The sequence below is a fragment of the Lynx canadensis genome, chromosome C1 (genome assembly GCF_007474595.2).
Source record: "Lynx canadensis isolate LIC74 chromosome C1, mLynCan4.pri.v2, whole genome shotgun sequence".
NCBI classification, from domain to species: domain Eukaryota; kingdom Metazoa; phylum Chordata; class Mammalia; order Carnivora; family Felidae; genus Lynx; species Lynx canadensis.
Window position 1 is genome coordinate 159,403,553 of NC_044310.1, and position 19,050 is coordinate 159,422,602.

General features: G+C 34.7%; 1 protein-coding gene across 2 annotated transcripts in view; it reads right to left on the reverse strand.

Annotated features, from left to right (window-relative positions):
• TLK1 (tousled like kinase 1) overlaps positions 1 to 19,050 on the reverse strand; it is a 147,657-nt gene that overhangs the window by 96,789 nt on the left and 31,818 nt on the right. The window contains exons 1-2 of one of the 2 annotated variants that reach the window (XM_030323584.1): positions 16,055 to 16,077; positions 9,254 to 9,372 (exon numbers count right to left, since the gene is read on the reverse strand). In XM_030323584.1, coding sequence (XP_030179444.1) covers positions 9,254 to 9,367 — 114 coding nt within the window. In that variant the 5' untranslated portion in view covers positions 9,368 to 9,372; positions 16,055 to 16,077. Of the gene's footprint in view, positions 1 to 9,253; positions 9,373 to 16,054; positions 16,078 to 19,050 lie in introns of those variants that run through there. The other variant, XM_030323582.1, reaches the window with a different exon arrangement.

Consider the following 19,050-nt stretch of genomic DNA (forward strand, 5'->3'; position numbering starts at 1 on the left):
TTCTCTTAATAGAGACTGGGAAATTCCTAATCAACATATAATAAATTCTTCATTCCTTTTTTCTTTTGCTAATTTCTTTCTTTCAAACAGGGGCAGAGTATTCTACTGTATGTACCTCTATTTCAATAAGTCCTTTATTGACTCTGCCATGAATGATGAAGAATTTAGTTCACTGGCACCACAGCTTCCCCTTCTTCCTGATATATTCGCATTTTTTATTTTACATTTTTCAAATGGTTACCTTACCCTTAAATATACACAATTTTTAAGTTCTTTAAACCATGTGTGACTCCTCACTATATAAGAAAATAAATCTTTATATTTAGCTCCTTTTCCTGACATGACAGCCACACAATAACTTTTACATCAGTCCATAACGTTTACCTTTACCTTCTATTTGTAACCCTACAACAGAGTCACAAACTCATGCCATAAGGATCTGGGACAAGTAAAATAAGCAGGTGAAGCAGGCTTGGGCTAAGATAAAAGAAGTAGAACATGATGGAATAAAAGTTCTCTCTCTCTACAGTCAATTTTTGTATTAGCTGTGAACACTGAATTAAGTGAATGCTGAATCATCGCCACTTGGGGAAATACACAGTTAGGGTCCTGCAAGCTTCTCATCACATTTTTTGTTAATTAATACATAATCTTGTTTTGTATAAAAGTGTGTTTCTGTTTTAAGATGCCTTATTTAATATATATTGTTGATTCATTCACACTGAATTCACAGCTAACAGTACTATAACTCATGCTTGAACAAAGCTTACATAATAACACATGTATTTTGTCCCTAGGGCATATCACAGCCTTCTTGTGCTTAGAACACTAGATAGCAACTCAGCAATACTACCCCTGGGGGCCATTTTAAACAGCAAAATTACCAATAAAAAACACAAAAAAGTGAAAACATGGCACTGAGTAAACTGTGAAAAGAACACTTGTTTAAAGTATGAGAACTGAAACACGGAGTGTTGTTTTGTTCAGCCTCAGGCAGCTCAAATTTTCCAACACTGCACATGCACAGGTCCTTGAATGATTGGCAAAAGCAATCTGAGTTTTGATTTTGAGGTTACAAATAAATTTTAGCAAGTAGGTGAATTTGCAATTACAAAATCCTCAAATAAAGAGGACTATTGTATGTGTGTTCATTATCTATCAAATCAAGCATATAGATTATATTGTGCAAACTGCAAATCCTGTATAGCCTACTGTTATATATATATGTGTATATACACACACACACGCACGTATATATATATACATATATATATATATATACATATACACATCTATACATATATATGTACATATATATAACTGAACAGTCAAAATTTCAAAGAATTTAAAATTTAAAAGAATTAAAATCCTTCACTATAATTACACTTTAATAGATTCACCATGTATTTTTAGAACTGTATGACATGCGAAAGTTTATAATTGTCATATCTTCCTTATGGATTATTAGTCCTTAAAGAGTATCTATCTTTGTACCATTCAGGCTTTTGTTCCTGAAGAATAGGCTTAGTACTATTGCTGATGCTAGAAATATAACAATGAAAAAAAAAAAAAGACTTAACTCCAAGGCTTATGGAGTTTAACACTGTACAAGAAAAGAAACAAACAATAAACAAATATCTAGTAGTATGTAAGGAAATAGAAAATTAGAAATTAGGTGGAGAAAGGGGGAGAGTGATATAGCTATCTTCTTACATAGAGCAGACAGAGAAAGCCTCTTTGAAGAGGTGACACCTGAGCAAACATCTGAACGACGGATGGGAGAAGTATGTTTGAGACAAGTGGCAAATACAACAATGTGGGCATAGTAGAATGGCTGTTAGTTGAATAAGGTATTTAGTCTAAAGTTAGATCAGAAGGTCTTATTACAGTGTGATGAAGACATTTAATTTTATTTTAAATTTTTTTTTTTCAACGTTTATTTATTTTTGGGACAGAGAGAGACAGAGCATGAACGGGGGAGGGGCAGAGAGAGAGAGGGAGACACAGAATCGGAAACAGGCTCCAGGCTCTGAGCCATCAGCTCAGAGCCCGACGCAGGGCTCGAACTCACGGACCGCGAGATCGTGACCTGGCTGAAGTCGGACGCTTAACCGACTGCGCCACCCAGGCGCCCCTTAATTTTATTTTAAATGTGATGGGAAGTCTCTGGAAGGCTCCGAGTTGGGGAGAAACTGATCTCAAATTTATATTTAATTGTTCTCCACGATTATCTGAAATATCTTCTTTTCAGTTATTTCCAATCTTTGTCATTTTTGGGAAATGCTTCTTGTCAACAGTCTATAGATGGAGTCTCATTTGTTGTGATAATATATACTTGGCTTTATGCTTTCCACATTATGTAATAGCTTAAAATAGAATTTGTTGTTTCTTTTTTCTCTCTCCCTCACTTTTATTGGATTATTTCTTTTTATTCCACCTTCTACACCCTGTCACAGTAATTTAAAAGTTCTATTTACAGTATCTCTGTTGCCTATACTTATTACTTTCCTACTTTTAAGCAAACATACCTCAATATAGACAAATTTATGATTACTCCATACTCTTAAACAACTTTCTTACCTTTCTCCCATTCCTCCTCTCCCAGAGCACCATCACTATCAGAATTGTGATCCTTGTGCTTTTACTTCCACATTATCAACTCCTGGTTTACCATTATTAAAATTGCCTACCCAACAATACTGCATTTCACAGGCACATTATCACCAGCAATTTGTATAAAATCATTGTTAACAGTCATTGATCAACAGTATTTTACATTCTGTAGCTTCATCTATATTTGTTTTTAAATTTAAATGGGTATTTTAAAAATGGAAGGCTACCCACAAAGAACAGTAAGCCAACATTAATTCATCATCCAACACAGAACCCATACTCAAATTTCCTGAGCTGTCTCAAAAAACATTCTTTATAACTATTCTTCTCCCAATTCAGGAGCCAATTGGGATTCACAGATTCACAGACTGCATCTGGCTGTCTCTTTCACTTCAATCAATCTAGACAGAACAGTTCCTCCACATCTCTTCATTCTTCATGGAACTGAATACTTTGAAGAGTCCAGGCCAGTTGTCCAGCAGGATGTTGCAGGAGTATTTTATCATGACTAAATTCAAATAAAATTTTTCCACTATGGAGAAAGAAAATTCCACTATGAAAACTATAGGGCTTCCTCTTGTTGCATCTCCTCAGAGTGCACCTAATTAACGTCAGACTGTCTGTGTCACTACCAATAAAAAATTTGACCTTGATTATGGTGGTGACTAACAAATCTCTCCATTTTAAATACCCATTTTCTCTTCTGTAATAAATAACTCATCTATAGGGTGAAATTTGAGACCCTGAAAATACACTAGTCTCTGAAACATTTCACTAAATGATTTTAACATCCACTGATAATCCTTGCCTTAAATAATAATTACGCTAGGGAATACTGAATGTTGACTTCCTGATTCCACATTCCTTCTACATTAGCTGACATTCTTCCAAAAGACTACCACATAACAACAAGCATACCTAGCTTGGTTCCTAAGTACCATTCCCCACCGAAATGAAGCACAGCTCCCTGAGAGAAAAGTCCGTTCACATTCAACTGAAGAGACCACAGTGATATTAGAGAAAGATGGTAGGGGCTTGTGTACACACGAGCAAAATTTCACAAAAATGATTACATCTCTTAAATCTGGATAAAGAATATGCAAGTATTCTTTGTACGGTATTTTCAATTTTCTATAGGCATAATATTTTTTCAAAGTGAAAAGTTATTTAAAAAATAGGGGCTGGGTGGGAAATCCTGCAGGAATACACAAATATCAGTTTGAGTATAAATATAATTAATATAAACAATATAATTAGTATAAATATACACATGAGTATACAGTATCATCATAATACTAAAAATAGAACATGTAATCTCGAAACATCAGGAAAAACTCCATCTGTCCAATGGAAAGCAAGGGATAGAAGGAAATAAAAGTAAAGTATAATTAGAAGACACTGGACAATAGACAGCAGAGCCAAGTCAGAAAATAACAATAGTTACAATAAATATAATGGACTAAACCCACCATTTAACAGGTAAAAACACTAATATTCTATCAAAAAAGACATGCAGTTGGGGTGCCTGGATGGTTAAGTGTCTGACTTCAGCTCAAGTCATGATCTCACGGATCATAAGTTCAAGCCCCGCATTGGACTGTGTGCTGACAGCTCAGAGCCTGGAGCCTGTTTCAGATTCTGTGTCTCCCTCTCTCTCTTCCCCTCCCCTGCTATCAAAACTAAACAAACATTTAAAAAAAAAAAAAAAAAAGACATGTGGTCTAAAAGAAATACAATTAAAATGAGTAAAAATAAAATAGAAAAACATATACCCATATATCTAAGACAAAAATGAACCAAAAGAAGGCCGAAAATAGTAAGATTTGAAAAAAACAATTAAGGAAAAAATAATTAGTTATAAAAAGAACAGAATAAGATGTATGCATGTAAAAATATAGCCTCAAAATATTAAGCAAATGTTGATAAACTGCAAGCTGAAATACATAAATCAATAATCACAGCTAATGATCTTTTTTTTTTATTGAAGTGCAGTTGACACACAATGTTACATCAGTTTCAGGTGTACAACATAGGACTGGACAACTCTATATGTTATGCTATGGTCACCACAAGTGTAGCTGCCATCTGTCACCATACAATGCTATTACAATACCACTGACTATATTCCTTATACAGCTAATGATTTTAATACACCACTCAGGGAAAAGGTCAAGCTGACAATACAAGGAAATATCTAAGATCTGAACAAATAAAATTAAGAGTTATTAGATATGAAGTGTTTATAAAATAGGGTGCACTTCAAGAATTAATGTCATAAAAACTGTATTTTCAAAATGTAATGCAATAAATTAGAAATCCGCAACAAAAGAATAGCTTAAAACATCCCACATTAATAACGCTTGTGTTAAAAAGGAAATAAAGGTGGGGCACCTGGCTAGCTCAGTAGTTGGAGCATGTGACTCTTCATCTTGGGATTGTGAGTGTGAGCCCCACATTGGGGATAGAGCTTACTTAAAAAAAAAAAAAAAAAAGAAAGTAGAATAAGCATTATAATATGTAGCCTTTTGAATCTGGCTTCTTTTAAAAGTCAGCATAATGCATCCATTTGAGATTCATCCATGTTGTTGCAGGTCGTCATCAACTGCTAAATAGTATTCCATTGTACAAATATATATATCACACTTTTTAATCCATTTCTTAGATGAGGAACATTTGGGTTGCTTACAATATTTTGAAAATTACAAATAAAGCTTTTCCTTCCTTTCAGATTTGACAGCTGCTTATGTGGTATAAATACCACTCAAAACAATATAGAGGATTTCCATTTCTGAAGGCCCTGACCAATAAAAAGAAAAAAATACATATATGAGGTGTAAGAAATAAAATGATTTTTGAAAGAATATTATTTGTTAGAGAATCAACAAACTGTTACAACCAAAAAAAAAAAAAAACAAAAAAACAAAACAACAACAACAACAACAACAAGACTGCTACGTACAAGACCAAGCTATAAAACTCAAAAACCTCCAAGGTCACCTGGGTGGCTCAGTTGGTTAATCAATCCAACTTCAGCTCAGGTCATGATCTCACAATTCCTAAGTTTGAGGCCCCCAATGGGCTCCACGCTGACAGTGCAGAGCCCTCTTAGGATTCTCTCTCTCCCTCTTTCTCTTTACTCTTTCTCTTTCCTCCCTCAATTAATCTATAAATTCAATGTATTCAAAATAAGAATTCTACTTGAATCTTTTAAGGATAAAAATACAAATAAACCATTATATAAAAATTCCCAAATGTCAACAAGCAAGTGAAGAGATACTCAAATTTTTTATGAGGGAATAAAGATCCATAAATAACTAACTCAACCTTCAAAAAGAAGATTAAAGAAGAGACTTGCTTTACCATATAAAAAAAAACATACAAAAATACAACAGTATTTTTTTTTAATGTGATACTGGGACAGGAACACAGACCACTAGAATGTAAGAGAAACCTCAGACAGATCCACCTAAAGACATGGCAACTTAACATACACGATAATGGTGGCATCACCAATCAATGGAAAAATACGGATGATTTAAGAAGTCTTGTGGAGAAAACTGGTTCACTAGATGGTGAAAAATAAAACTGGGTCCCTATCAATACTATATAAAAGATAGGGCCTAAAGTGCAAATATGACAGTAAAACTATAAAATTAACAGAAGAATCTGTAGAATTATCTTTGTAGCCCAGGGGTGGGGAAGATGTATTTAACTCTTAAAATACCTCATGGTCCACTGGACCCAATTTCAGTGTTTGAGCTTTTTTTGAGTAATTCTAGCTATTTGTAAAAATTGGTACTTTGGGACTTTTATTCTTTCTTAGAGCTCATCCAAAGCATAAAAATAAAATTTATTTTTAATAGAATAAAATGCATTCTATCTGGTCATTAATCACCAAACATCCAATGGACCTTTTCACAAATTTAAAATACATTATGTGATCTTATGGATCTAATTTTTCCTATATTTTGTTATTACATCATCCTCGAATTACTTCATCATTACTCATCATTGTTCATCAATTATTCCCAACTATGCTAAAACAACCAAAAATCATTAAAAAAATAGAATGATGATACGATAGGCAGAATAATGAACCTCCAATGATGCTCACACCCTAATCCCTACAACCTGTGAATGTTACCTTATATGGCAAAAAGGACTTTGTACATGTAAGGGTAAGAACTTTGAATTGGGGAAATTACGCCAGACTATCCAGATGGGCATGAGCCCAATTCTAATCACATGAATACTTAAGTGAAGAACCTTTCAAGACTGATCAGAGGGAGATGTGACTTCCAAAGAACAGTGAGAGATGTATGACTGCTGGCTTTGAAGATGGAGGAAGGAGACCACCAGCCAAGAAATTTAGGCAGGCTCTAGAAGCTAGAAAAGGCAGGGAAAATTATCCCCACCTAGAGCCTCCAGAGAAGGAATCCAGTCCTCCACACACCTTGATTCTAACCCTATGAGACCAGTCAGACTTCTGACCTTCACAACTTTTAAGAAAATAAATGTCTGTTGTTTTAAGCAACTCTGGTAATTTTTTACGGTAGAAATAGAAAAACAATACAGAGTTAATGACCTAAAAGAGTGACGCAATAGTGAAATAAATTATCATCTTTCAGTTATCTTCTTGTCTTGCCCAAAGTACTGCACCATCTTCCAAGAACGGATGAAAGACTGGAGACATCACTGCAGACTGATTTTAGATTGCACTGACTCCAGTGGAGAATCAAGAAATTTTCATCTTCCACCCAAGATGGTCAAGAGAAGAAAATGACAGAAGACATTTTATAATTAATTATAAGACAAATCAGAAAACAAAGAGATAACACCTCTAGATTCTAAAACTGATGGCAATGACCATATAAAATCTCAGTCATCGAATGTTATTACCCGAGATGAATTTTCCCAAATTCAAGAATCAATGAATCAGATAACACATTTCTAAGGAAAAAAAGGAAACAGAATTTTCATCAGTCATTTAACTGAAGAATTTCATCATATAATATTCTTCTACAGGAACGTGGACCACTTCATGCTCAAAGGATGCATGACAATATCCTTCATCCTTTATGATGCCTGTGCTGCTTGTGCACCAAGATTTACTTGACACAAAGAGCTTTTTAGTATGTTTAAATTCTTATTGAAATTTCTAATAAAGTTGTTTTTCATTATACTTTTATTCCTGCTATAAATTAATAGCAAAATAACTTAAAATGTAAAAATAGCAAAAGGACCTATTTGACCGGATGGTTCATGATGAGGACTATTTTTCGTAGTATACCAACAGCTATTTAAAACTTTACAGTTATAGGCTCTAAGGCAAAAAAAAAATTGGTAAGTTTGATTATAACAAAATTAAAGAATCCTCTACAATGATCCTATACAATGCTGGATACCATGAACAAAGTTGATAGACATGACAAAATGGGAAATGTTATCTGCACTGTATACAACTAACGTGGAATTGCTATGTAGAATATACAAAGAACATGGGAAAATCAGTTCAGTTTGAAAAAGTAATCACTAATCCTTATTGGAACAATTTATAAGAGACTCCCAAAAAGCCAACAAGCATATAAAAGAAATGTTCAAAATAACTGGTGGTATTAGTGAAAAAATGAGATACTATTGAGATACCTGTTCAACACTATCAAAAATGAAGAATCCAGATAATGCCAAATGTTTCTGAGATGTAGGGTTATATAAATGCTCATGCATTCTGTTGAAAGTGCAGATTAGTTGTATACAACTGCTCTGAATAGCAATCTTATACTATTTATTCAACTTAACTCTATACATACCCTATGACAGAGCAGTTCTGCTCCTGGGAACATAACCTCAATAAATGATCAGAAAGGTCCATAAGAGAACAAGTACATTAAAGTTACTACCGTGTGAGGTAATGGGGAGCTGAAGACAACCTGATGTCTATCACTGGAAGGCCGAACAGATACACTTAATTTTTTTTTAATGTTTGTTTATTTTTGAGAGAGAGAGAGAGAGAGAGAAAGAACACACAAGTGGGGAAGGGACAGAGAGAGAGAAGGAGACACAGAATTTGAAGCAGGCTCCAGGCTCTGAGCTGTCAGCACAGAGCCTGACGCAGGGCTCAAACTCACAGACTGCAAGTCGTGACCTGAGCCGAAGTTGGATGCTTAACTGACTAAGCCACCCAGGCGTCCCCAGATACACTTATTTGTATTATCTGCTGTACAAATAAGAACATATACAGACAGGAACAAGGGTGACAGGGGCAAGGAAGAGATAAAGGACAGGAAAAATAAAAATTATATAATGGGAGAAAAGAACTACAATCTACTAAACTCATTTTTACTCCTGAAACCTATTAAGCTATAACAACATATATTAATGTATACATATTAACACATATATATTATATACACATACATATTATGTATACACATATATATTATATATATATAACATAATGCCCCCAAAGCATGTTATGCTGTATTAAAAATCAGATTTATACTTTTTCCGTATACATTATAAAAATTACAGTAAGTAATAATTTGCTTTTAAGCACATATGTAGGGATCCTTTACAAAATATATTTTAGATCATTTAATACAAGGAAAGAATGTCAAATGAAGATTACAATCTTACTCACTTTTGCTCCAACACTGCAACTGCCAGTGCTTCCAGTGCTCCCACTTGCAACTCCTGTAAATCTAGCTTCCAATAATTCTTGCCTTCTTGGATCCAGACTATGAAGCTCATCCATTGCAACTATTAGGAAAAACAAAAAACAAAAAAAAAACATACACATATATATCTTCGTATACACACAAACACAAATACATAGACATGGTTAGTTGAGATGTCAATACAAACTTAATGAATCCATTCTACAAACAGATGAGAGAAACTTTAAAATTTTTGTCCTGTCCCACACTCATTTAACAAAACAATCCACAGTGGATTTCCAACAATTTTGACTGCAATCCACAGTTAGAAATATATTTTCCACACATCAGTACACAGACATATACATACATATATTGAAAAATTCCGGGGGTGCCTACATGGCTCAGTTGGTTAAGTGTCTGACTCAATCTCAGCTCAGGTCATGCTCTCACAGTTCGTGAGGTTGAGCCCCACGTCAGGCTCTGCACTGACAGCGTGGCACCTGCTTGGGATTCATTCATATTCTCTCTCTCTCTCTCAAAATAAATAAATATACTTTTTAAAAAATTCTACAAATACTTCTTACCACATGCAGTGCACTCAATTACTATTTGTCTATTAGAAAAGAGAAAACACTGGTTGTGAGCTATTAAATTGATTTCATGAGCCATTAATGGACCATGGGTCCACAGTCTGAAAACACCACCCTCCTAGTAAAATCTCTCTATTCTTAGCTTATACAGAATTTTGACACTAAGTAACATTAGTAATTATTTTGTTTATATATACCTTATATCTGACTATATTTTCAACTGGGAAGAATTCTTTTGACTGTCACATCGCAAAGATTTTTTGGACATTGGATAGTTTTCAGTTTCTATCAAGTACATGAAAAACATACATATATTAAAAAGATCATTGAAGTAACATCTATTACTAAACAATCACTGGAGAATTAAGGGGGAAAAATTAACATCCTCATGCAATTGTTAGTATGTAGACTAAAGCACCACAAACTCTAACTAAAGTGCAATTAAACTTGTAAAATTCTTTTATTTATGTCTGTCAATTCTCTACTGATAAAACCTTAGAACTAATATTAAATGAGTGGTTCTCAACAGGAACAAGGAAAATACTATCAGAATCCCAGGGGCGCCTGGGTGGCGCAGTCGGTTAAGCGTCCGACTTCAGCCAGGTCACGATCTCGCGGTCCGTGAGTTCGAGCCCCGCGTCGGGCTCTGGGCTGATGGCTCAGAGCCTGGAGCCTGTTTCCGATTCTGTGTCTCCCTCTCTCTCTGCCCCTCCCCCGTTCATGCTCTGTCTCTCTCTGTCCCAAAAATAAATAAACGTTGAAAAAAAAAAATTAAAAAAAAAAAAAAGAATCCCAAATCACATGTGGACATTTTCAAACTACTCTAGACCCCTTCCACATACTCTGGCATTCCTCTATCTTAAAGGCTAACAATTATTCCTATAGATCTTATCTTTTAAAATTCCTTTCCTTACCTTTCATCTTTATCTGGACATAAGACTAGATGGATAAGGACTATCCTACCATGTTTACTTGCATCTCTGTACCTAAATATATCTTTCCTGCCCACTCTTCTTTCTTTCAACTCAAAAAGGTAACTATGTTTAAAAAGCTAAAGCCTTCAATTTTTGCTTTTCATCCTATTCCTTCTTGATATCCAAGGGATCTCACATTTGCATATACAGACCTAAAACTATAGATTCTTAGAAGAAAACAGGGGAAAGCACCATGATCTTGGATTTGTCAGTGATTTCTCAGATACGAAACCAAAAGCACAGGCAACAAAAGAAAAAATAGGTAAGTTGTAATTCATCAAAATTAAAAACTTTTGTGTATCGGGGCGCCTGGGTGGTGCAGTCGGTTAAGCGTCCGACATCAGCCAGGTCACAATCTCGCGGTCCGTGAGTTCGAGCCCCGCGTCGGGCTCTGGGCTGATGGCCCAGAGCCTGGAGCCTGTTTCCGATTCTGTGTCTCCCTCTCTCTCTGCCCCTCCCCCGTTCATGCTCTGTCTCTCTCTGTCCCAAAAATAAATAAAAAACGTTGAAAAAAAAAAAATTTTAAAACTTTTGTGTATCAAAGGACACTATCAAAAAAGCCAAAAAAACAACCAACAGAATGGGAGAAAATTATCTGCAAATCATATACCTCATAAAGGACTAATATCCAGAAATAAATCCTACAACTCAACAAAAAACAAACAGCCCAACAACAAAAAACAAAGAACCCAATTTTAAAAATGGGCAAAGGATATGAATAAACATTTCTTCAAAGAAATACAACTGGCCAGTAAGTACATGAAAAGAGGTTCAATATCAACCATTAGGGAAAGGCAAATCAAAACCACAATGAAGTAGCACTTCACATGCATTAGGATGCTTATTACGATAAAAGAGAAAATAGCAAGCATTACAAAGGATATGGAGAAATTTGAACCCTTGTGCATGGCTAGTGGGAATATAAACTGGTGCGGCCACTATGGAAAACCATATAGCAGTTCCTTAAAAAATTAAACATAGAATTACCATATGATCCAGAAAATGAAGTGAAATAAGCCAAACACAAAAGGACAAATACTATGTAATTCCATTTATATGAGGTTCCTAAATAGTAAAATTCACAGACACAGAAAGTAGATGGTGGTTGCCAGAGGGAGAGGGCCATGGTGGAAGGAGGAGTTAAGTGATCAATGGATACAGAGTTTCAACTAGGGAAGACAGAAAAGTTCTGGAGATGGATGTTGGTGATGATGGTACAACAATGTGAATGTACTTAATGGCACTGAGCTGTACACCTAAAAAATGGTTAAAATGGTAAATATTATATTATGTACACCTTATCACAATTCTTACAAATAATTTTTTAAAAATAAATAAAAAGGACTTCAAATTTTAACATAAAAATTAAAAGGCAAGCAAGAGACAGGAAGAAAATATTTGCAAAACATTTATGTGCTATACTATTTCTACTCTTTGGCTTAGTAATGGGTTGATGGCCCACTGAAATTTAGCAAGGAAGATGAGAACCTAAGTCCCTGCTTTGACCCTGACCAACTAATAATGTATTTTGTTTCCGATTGTTTTTGTTTCTTAGATATATAGCTTCCTCTAGACCTCAACACTTCCCCATGAGGCCTACAGGAAGCTATACACTCAAGGAAAAGCAAACAAACAAACAACTAGTTTCTAACCAAAACTCCTTACTAGGGGTCCCAACCTCATTATAGTCCTTAACACCTTCTAACAAGTTTTTATGACATTTTAATAGCAATATATCCAAGAACCCCTGGTATAATTCATAACAAATAATAGATGCATAACAAATATTAGTGCACTTATCTAAATAAAAATGTAACCTTGAATACTAAAGCCTTGTTTCCCAAAATGCAGTCAATGACCAGTAGCATCTATTCTCACCTCAGATGCTTATAAGAAATGCAATATCTTAGGTCCCATGCCAAACCTACCAAATCAGAATCTGCATTTTAACAAGACCCTGAGGTAATTATTATGTGCACTCATGTTTGAGAAGCACTACTTTAGAATCTGGGTTCTCAAACTTTTCTGAAAAGGGCCCAATCATAAGTATTTCAGTCTTTGCGGGCCAATAGGCAAAATCATGTAGATACTTACATGAGAGAGAAAAACTTACTACAAACTTTTTACTGATAAATTCAGGATATAATAATAACAGTGTAATACTTTTTAATGTTATAAAATAGAAGTCAGTTAATGAAAAATAATGGAATTGGGGAGTGGTAACATTTTACTTAATTTGAGTTTCCAATCATCAAAATTTATTGCAAATACTCAACTGATAATGTTGATCAGGTTTTGTGTTTATCTTTGAACTGTTTTATTGTTATTGTTGTTGTTGTTTTGACGCATAGGTAGTGCTAAATACTGAAATCAACCCACAAGCATATGATTTTAATTGAGTATATTCATTACTTTGAAGGCAGCTACAGAAGTCTCTTGGATTCTTCCTTTGATATTTACCTTTCAATGTGTTATTACACTACAGATTAATCATTTCCAATTGAAGGTTAGGTAGAAGTTCCTCAAATGCACAATTAAGTGGATTTTGAGATATGGAAACTTTCTTTGCACTTGCATCAATGTCTGAAAAATGCTGCTGGAGCTGTATTTTATGATGAAAAATATATTCATGCAAATTCATATGGGAATGAAGATCTCACTTTGACAGTATAAGAAATGTATAAAGCAGCTTGATGTTACTTGTGATTTCAAACATCAGTTCCCACTGAAATGACTTTACTACAGCTATATTTCACATGAAAGCACTATTTTGCCTCATAATTTTAGGTCTGATTTATTTAAAAATATTTCCAAATCTCCAGAAAAAGCTAATTTCAAAGCCAATCAGTACTTGACTAGTGGTTAAAGGCCATCTGCTTCATTCAGAAAAATTTCAATCTCAGTCCTAAACTCAAAAAATTGCAAAAAAATTTACCACTGCTAATAAGCCAGTCAAGATATTCAGCTTCTCTATGTCTAACAAAAATTCAGGCAGCTGATGCTAGTTAAATCCATGAGAGCAAATGAAGTTCACCACTGACAAACTGATTCAAGAACACAGAATGAATTCAAATTATTTTCTGCAAAGTACCTACTGATAAATAACACAACAAATAACCATAGCTTTGAACCTCTCACATTTGTACAAGCCTTGTAAAGTTGTCCAACTAAGCCTTTTTCTGTTCCACACATATTTTTACCACGTTGTAGCACATCTTAGCAGATTCCACTTCAGATTGTACTTAAGTGTTTTCTCAACTTCAAAATATTCTCGTCTGTAGTTGCTCTCCACAGACTATTCACAGAGGTTAACTGTTCTGCCACTTCAAATCAGGCATTGACACCTTGAATAAACAACAACTGAATAGTCTCAATAACATCTGTTCACTCATTAAGAGCCAAGGAAAACCATTATAAATTACTTGCCTTGTTGTTGTTGTCTTTTTTTAATGTTTATTTTTGAGAGAGAGAGAGAGAGAGAGAGAGAGAGAGAGCGAGCGAGAGAGAGCATGAGCGGGAAAAAGACACAGAATCTGAAGCAGGCTCCAGGTTCTGAGCTGTCAGCACAGAGCCCGATGCGGGGCTTGAACCCACAAACCATGAGTTCATGACCTGAGCTGAAGTTGGACACTTAACCAAATGAGCCACCCAGGCGCCCCACTTGCCTTGTTTTTTTAATACACTATTAATGTTACTTCAAATGTCAATTCTTAAATCAAGTGTTCTTGCCCAAAAAAATCTATGGTCTAAAATAAGTTTTTGTCCGCCCCCCCCCCCCCCCCCCCCCGGACACATTTCTTTGCTACAATCAAACACAATTTAATTAACTCACCATCAGTAAATGGCTTTCCTTGCTTGGCTAACAAATGAACCACTTGGAAACTTATTTTGGTGGCAGTCTCATTTTCAATTTTTATTTTTATGAAGAAATTATGCTGTGATAAGATATTCCATTTTAAATTGACTGTTACTTTAAGAAAATTGAGGGTTGAAAAAAAAGAAATATAGAAATAAAGAGAGAAAATGGAGAGTTGAGAAGTGTGGTGTATGCTTAGTCTAATAATGTCAACATATATTCTTCTCTAACAGCTACAGTGTCACTGCATAATAAAAAAAAATGTTTTGCTCTCTGATTCAACAAAATAATACACACTCCACTGTGCCTTAAAAGTATGCCACTCATAGTCCATTTTTCTTTCTTTTCTTGTTTTGACATGATAGATATGCACTGGTATAAAAAAAATAAAAGAAATATCGCAGGCTGGCAATACACATGGCACTCAAAACACCATCAAGTTATAACTGCATCACTGAAATTTGTAGTGCACCAAGAGCTGTATGAAGCGCTGAGAATGCCATACAGGGTCTCTGTCACAACTACTCAGCTCTGCCATTAAAATGCAAAAACAGCTGTGTTCCAATAAAACTTTATTTATGGACACTAAAATTTGAATTTCACATGTCACAAAGTATTATTCTTTCAATTTTTTTAACCATGCAAAAATAGGCAGTTTGCAGACTTGTTATAGCAAGTACATTTCAAAGATTTTAATCTTTTATGGACTCAAACTATCACTTGACACTTATCCAAAAATTTGGTCCTAATTACAAGAGGTGCGATTTTCTGAAGAATATGTAATTTCACTATAATCCATTAAACTCTTTATTATATGATAAATGTTTATACTTTTGAAAAAGAAACAAAAGCCACTATAAAGACCATACCATCCTTAAAGAATACCTGTCTCTAAATAGAACCACATGACTCATAATTATGCTACCATTCTTACTACTCAATAAAATTTATTATAAACCCAAAATTTCACATAAAAAACATAACAAGATATCACTACCTGAATTAGAAATCACATCCCATTCTATAAAGAAAAATTTTAGGGAAACATAAATGAAAGCCACAATTTTACAGTTTGTCATGGCCCCTTCTAATAAACATTTCTCTCTCCCTCTCTCTCTCTCTCTCACACACACACACACACACGCACACACACACACACACACACACACACACACACACACACACACACACTCACTCACTCAATTTTACTTTTTATAAAACTATAGTCTCCCAAGGTGACCAGTCTAAAAAAAAGGATGTATTTGGACACAGTATTAGTTCTGGTTAGTCAGCATTACTTTATAATTCTATCACCTTTTTTATAACAAGGAATCTACCTTTCATTGTATCATTTTTAATTACCTTAAGACTTCATCTTCCTTGGCAGATAGTCAAAACAAAATCACGGTATCTAGAAAGCATGTTTTCAAAAGGTTAATACTAGTTACTAAAAAGTAAAGGAAATGAGTTTGTTCACTTAGACCTTCCTAATAGATTCAGCTGCTACTGAGCCATTGCCTCACATTTTTAAATTTAAAACTTCCTGAAGTCTGAAAATATTTTAATTCATTCCAGATTTTAATTGTTACTTTTTATATTTCATCTGATAAGCTGATTTATACAGAACAGTTAAGGTCTTTGTTCTATTAATACTTTTCACATTATGCCTGATAAGGCAAAGAACTCTGATTAAAAACAGAAACACTATGATAAAGTTAGAAATTATTTTCACAAGATAAAATATTCCATTTAAATCATTCCTTTTCATTAGTTTTTTAATGCATTTGAAAATTCAGGACACAAAAAGAATTTAAGAAATCTACACTGTTCAACACTCCAGAATTACCTCCAACTCTTGTCTTTAAACATCCGTTTTATTTTTTTTTTAATGTTTATTTCTTTCTTTCTGAGAGAGTGCAAGCGTGCGTACATGTATGTGCAGGGGAGGAATAAAGAAGGGGAGACAGCATCCCAAGCAGGCTCCACACTGTCAACGCAGAGCCCGATGCAAGGCTTTAACTCAGGAACACTGAGATCGTGACTGAGCCCAAATCAAAAGTCAGACTCTTACCAACCACCCAGGTGCCCCTAAATACCATTTTAACATGGTTGATAGAATGTATCTATTTTCATATACAGTATTTTCTATCACATATTTAGTGAACATAGCTATAATTTTTGTTGAGTATATCGCATTTCAACATTTATTCCATGGCTTGATTTCCAATTTAAAACCAAATATCCTGGGGCACCTGCATGGCTCCACTGGTTAAGCGACTGACTTTGGCTCAGGTCATGATCTCGTGGTTTGTGAGTTTGAGCCCCATGTCGGGCTCTGTGCTGACAGCTCAGAGCCTAGAGACTGCTTCAGATTCCGTGTCCCCCTCTCTCTCTGCTCCCTCCTGTCCCCCACACTCAGGCTCTGTCTCTCTCTCTCTCCCTCTCAAGCTCTGTCTCTCTCTCCCTCTCAAAAACAAATAAACATTTAAAAAAATCAAATAAACAAATAAATAAAACTAAATATCCTAATTTTTTGGTAGTTAAATCAACATGTTAAATAGCTATCATAAAAGTTGCCCAATTTCACTCATAACCTTTTCCCCCCATGAATCTAATAAAAAACATCTCCCACATTTTTTCTAATGATTTTAAATATTAGCATTTGAAATTTTAATCCATTTAGAGTTTAATTGTCTATCACTAGAATTTTTTCCAGAAGAAAATGTTACACAACTTCTCAGAAATGCAACCTCTCCCAGTGATTTGAAATATTTTTCTGGTCATCTATCATATTCTCACATAACCATGGGTCTGTTTTTGTATTTTATTCTGTTTCATGAAACTATTTCTGAGCCATATACATTTATCCATCTACCTACACAAATACATATGTACTGTACACATATACATAAATATACTCACACCAAATATTTCATGTAGAATGACTTAAAGAGTAAGCATAGAAAGTCAAGTTCCTCAATCTAGAGCACACATTTAATTATACAAGCCTGTGGTTAAAGAGAAGACAAGTCTGATCTAGAATCACACTCCAAGTCAGATTAATACCTCAGCTTATCTTTAAGATACTTAGTCATTTTAAACAGTTTTGTTGTAACCTTTACAGCAAAGAATTCAGACATACTGAGACCAAATTATTCAGAAAAGGAAATATAGATTACATCAGGGGTAAAGCAGAGAGTTCTAGTTTTTGCTTCTCTATCCTATCACGACCTTAGAAAACGAGTAATAATTTAATTTCAATTTTACTCTTACAAATTAAAAAAACAGGGAGGCTGGGTAGCTCAGTCGGTTAAGCATCTGACTCTCGATTTCGGCTCAGGTCATGATCTCATGTTTTGTGACTTCGAGCCTCTCTACTCTGATAGCGCAGAGGCTGCTTTGGATTCTCTCTCTCCTTCTCTCTCTGCTCCTCCCCCACTTGCATGTGCACGCACGCGCACTCTCTCAAAATAAATCAATAAAGATTTTTAAAAAATAATGTCTGACAGCTTTTTTTTCCCCAACAAAAATGAACACACAGACAGGTTGTATAAATATGGCCAAGTTCTTTAACCATGTTTTAACTTTTTTTATATGTAAAATGGATAATAAATGTAACTGTTAGTTGTTAGAGTAAAACAAGTGTATATGCAGAGTTTTAAACTAAATCTGTCACTTAGTAAGTATTCAATAAAGTGTGAGCATATGTGTATGCTACAATACAACTGCTTACTGAAGATTGACCTATTTTACACACACACACACACACACACACACACACACGCTCCCTTCTAGCTTTCTCCCTGAGGTTAGAATTTCTGGTATGTAAAACGACATGTACTTCAGTGCCTAAATTTCTTCTGTTAATGTCAAAGTAATATAACTCCTATTCTTCTACCTTCATGTTTATAATTACTTGCTGTTTTTAAAACCAATCTCTCTCATGTACACACACGCATATACATATAAATGTGTGTATATATACACAGACACATAAATGTATTTTTATATTAGGCTATTTCTCTATTTTAACATATAGTTCTCATTTTAAAGATAACATTGAGACGCTGAGAGATAAGTCATATTACCTTCTGTTAGAACTTAAACCTACTCAGCTAAGCACCCCTATCCCAAAAGAGCAGTAAGAGTATGGTATGTGTGGTGTGTGGTGTGTGTGTGTGTGAGAGAGAGAGAGATAGAAAGGGAAAGGAAGAGGGGGGAGAGAAAGAGACAGAACGCATGTGCTTGCTCATGTAAAAAGGAATGTTTTCTGAGAAATCTCCAAAATAGGCATTTGGCTGAGACTTGACCTAGTTCACTTTCTTCTTACTACCACAAAGTAAACTGGTATCCTATCC